Raw genomic sequence first — 3,056 nt, 5'->3', positions numbered from 1 at the left:
GGGACTACAAGGTTGTTTCTGTTCAAAATTTTCTAAGTTTTTGGGTTTCCAAAAAACTACATACAGCAGCTTTAAGGACTTCTGAAAGGAGTTTAGGAAGCGGTTTGCTTCAAACCATAAGAATGATTTTTAGAATTAACCCAGTCTGTTTATTTGTAAAATTTCTCATGAACTATGGAACAGATTTAAGTAAAACTCTCAGAAAAGCAACTATTAGACACAACATCTACAACTGTTCACCTTTTGTGTGAGACTGTCGTGGGGAAAGCCAGAATGCGAGGCAGAAATTAAAGCCTGCAGGGAGGAGCAGGGAAAAGAAAATGGGGAGAGGTGGCAAACTTACTGTATTTCTAGCAGCAGAGTGGGTTGGCAGCTGGTTATTTAATTTTATTTTTATTTTAGTGCTGGGCATAGATTAATTGGCACAAGGTTGATCAACTTCCACGGCTTTAGGCCCTAATGTCACAGCGGATGAAGGTTTGTGGTCAGAGGTTGCTGCTCATTTAAAGAATAAAGTTTATTTCCAATATAAACCTTTATGACTAATTTGTCTTGGTTTTAATTAGTGGGTCAGTATGACCCAGAACAGAATAGGTGTTGTTTTTGGTGTGTTTGTTTTTGTATTGGACATAAAAAATATGTAACATGCTTTTTTTAGCAAAATGAGTGAATTGTCCTCATTGATCCTTTTTCTGAAACAAAAAACATCAATTCACAAATTGAAATTATTAGTAATGGACTTAATAATCAGAATTAAAAGTGTTTTGGAGGATTTTTTTTTTGTTTCTGACACTAGAGCATGATTAAACTTGCCCCGGGTCAAATTGACCCAGGAACATTGTTGCTGCTCCTCAGAAACGAACGTAACAGGAGGGTTAATCTCAATTTTTTTTAGGAACAATCACTTTACTATGGATGAATAAATACATTTATATACGTATGTTGCAATACATGTGTGACACTATGTACAATTTTGTTCTTTTTTTTTTACTTCTTATTCCTTATTATATTTTTTCCTGACAACTGGGGCTTAATCTATCTTTGATTCCTCATAATACTCATTTGGAAGTACAAAAAAAATCTTGATTTAATTTCATCATGCTGCACATAATTTAACTCATTAAAATATGTTTAGAGCATTTTAGGTGCTTTTTTCATATAAGAAGGGGCAATGCATTTAACAAAAAAATTAAACAAATAAGGCTAATCAAGCCGGTCTTTTTCCTGTTTACCCTAGTTTTAAACTGAAGTGATTTTTCAGACTCAAACTGGTCAAAAACATGAACTTATACTTGAACAACTTGATCAAACTGAACAAGAAAACAAACCAGAACAACTCATTTTTACTCTCATGAACGTCTTTAGTAGTCATAAACATGCAAACACATCATTTCTGCAAGATTCCTCAGCAAGGAATGCTGGGTAAATACTGGTCTGTCTGACATGAGGGGGAAGAGGGCGGGGCTTTTCAGGATACTTCTTTCAAAACTGCATGGTGTTATATAGCTACACTGTTTAGTGTTATTTAAGACTTAACTGTGGGCGGAGCTTATTCAACACTGTCCAGTGTTGAGACAACACTGAGGAAATCAACACTMTGAATTAACACCAACACTGGGTGTGAGTGTACTCAGAAAGTGTTAAAACAACACTAGGGAGTGTTAAATCAACACCCAAATGTTTAACACTGAAATTTTAACWCTCCTMTTTTTGCTGTGTAGCATAGCCTGGTCACACCCCCTTTTACATCAGCCCTGTTACATTGTGACAAGTCTTTGTTTATCCTGCTGTGAAAGGATACACAACAAACAAACTGATTCTCTCCCTGTTTAAATTAAATAGCTATAATTGATCACAAAGTGTCAAATATAAAACTGTCTCTAAAATTCAGTTAATAAAACACAAAATGTCCTTCGGTCAGTGCACAGATAAATGTAGGATGGGGCTGACATGTATGATTGTTTCCTTGTGTTTGACTAAGGAGGAACAGCGTCCCAACAGAGAGGCTTCCTGGGCTGCATCAGATCTCTCACTGTCAACGGTGCAAACTTTGACCTGGAGGAGAGAGCCAAGATGACGCCAGGCGTGAGCTCCGGCTGTCCTGGCTACTGCAGCGGGTCCAGCAGCCTGTGCCACAACCGCGGGCGCTGCATCGAGAAGAGCAACGGCTACATCTGCGACTGCTCACAGTCTGCCTACGGGGGGGCCACCTGCAACCAAGGTGKGTCCTGCTCGCCGTGTCTGTAAACAGCAGCTACACCGTGTAATTCTTTTAATCAATTATTGTTGATTATAACAAACAGAAAATCCATCATTGTCAGGGCTGTTCTATTACTGAGAGCCAATAAGAACACAAGCAAGGCAAGGGACAATTAATACTTGTCTAGACTGCAGAAAGCGAGAGCATTTAAAATGCATTAGAACAAATTATCTCCTGCTGTATGTGAGCATCTCTAGCGTGCACAGAGAGAAGAGGAGCAGGCACAACAAACAGCACTACGACCAAGTAACAACAAAARCATCTGAACACACACTCTACAGGAAAACAAATAAAAAGCCTGCCTGCAGCTGCAGRGCAGGGTTCGGTGTTCTCAGTTCTCATGATGTTGGACCTGCCACAGCCTCAGCTCAGTTATGTGACAGAAGCTGCATCTAACACACTTAGCTTACTGCAGTGAAGAGCCGAAATGTGATGCAAGTCATGGGACTTATTGGTACTCTACAGTGGTTCGCAGTCCTGGTCCTTGTGGACCACTAGCTTGCATGTTTTAGATCAGGGGTGGGCAATCCTGGTCCTCGAGGGCCGCAGTCCTACACTTTTTATATATTTCCCTGCTCCAACACACCGGATTCAGTCACTGAATTACCTCTTCATGTTCTGCTGTACGGAGGACCGACACTGACATAATTAGAATTAAAAGCAGAAACACATAAATGAACCACTAAATAAATAAATATGTTTAAAATGCACCAAATAAATTAAAAAAGAATGTTACCTCAAGTTTTATAGTTTAATTTACCTTCATATTTATTTTTCCAGCTTAGTTCCAATAAAT

The 3,056-nt window shown here is 38.9% G+C and overlaps 1 protein-coding gene across 1 annotated transcript in view; it reads left to right on the top strand.

The window, feature by feature from the left end:
• Window positions 1–3,056, top strand: part of LOC106528129 (contactin associated protein family member 5) — a gene marked incomplete in the record, with an annotated part of 393,708 nt that overhangs the window by 336,736 nt on the left and 53,916 nt on the right. The window contains 1 exon segment of the mRNA XM_014023216.1: window positions 1,982–2,221. Within this exon segment, the coding sequence (XP_013878670.1) occupies window positions 1,982–2,221 (240 nt within the window).

This window comes from Austrofundulus limnaeus, unplaced genomic scaffold (genome assembly GCF_001266775.1).
Source record: "Austrofundulus limnaeus strain Quisiro unplaced genomic scaffold, Austrofundulus_limnaeus-1.0 Scaffold360, whole genome shotgun sequence".
Classification (NCBI taxonomy): Eukaryota; Metazoa; Chordata; class Actinopteri; order Cyprinodontiformes; family Rivulidae; genus Austrofundulus; species Austrofundulus limnaeus.
The sequence above is the reverse complement of the archived record's forward strand: the minus strand, read 5'-3'. Positions and strand labels throughout refer to the sequence as shown.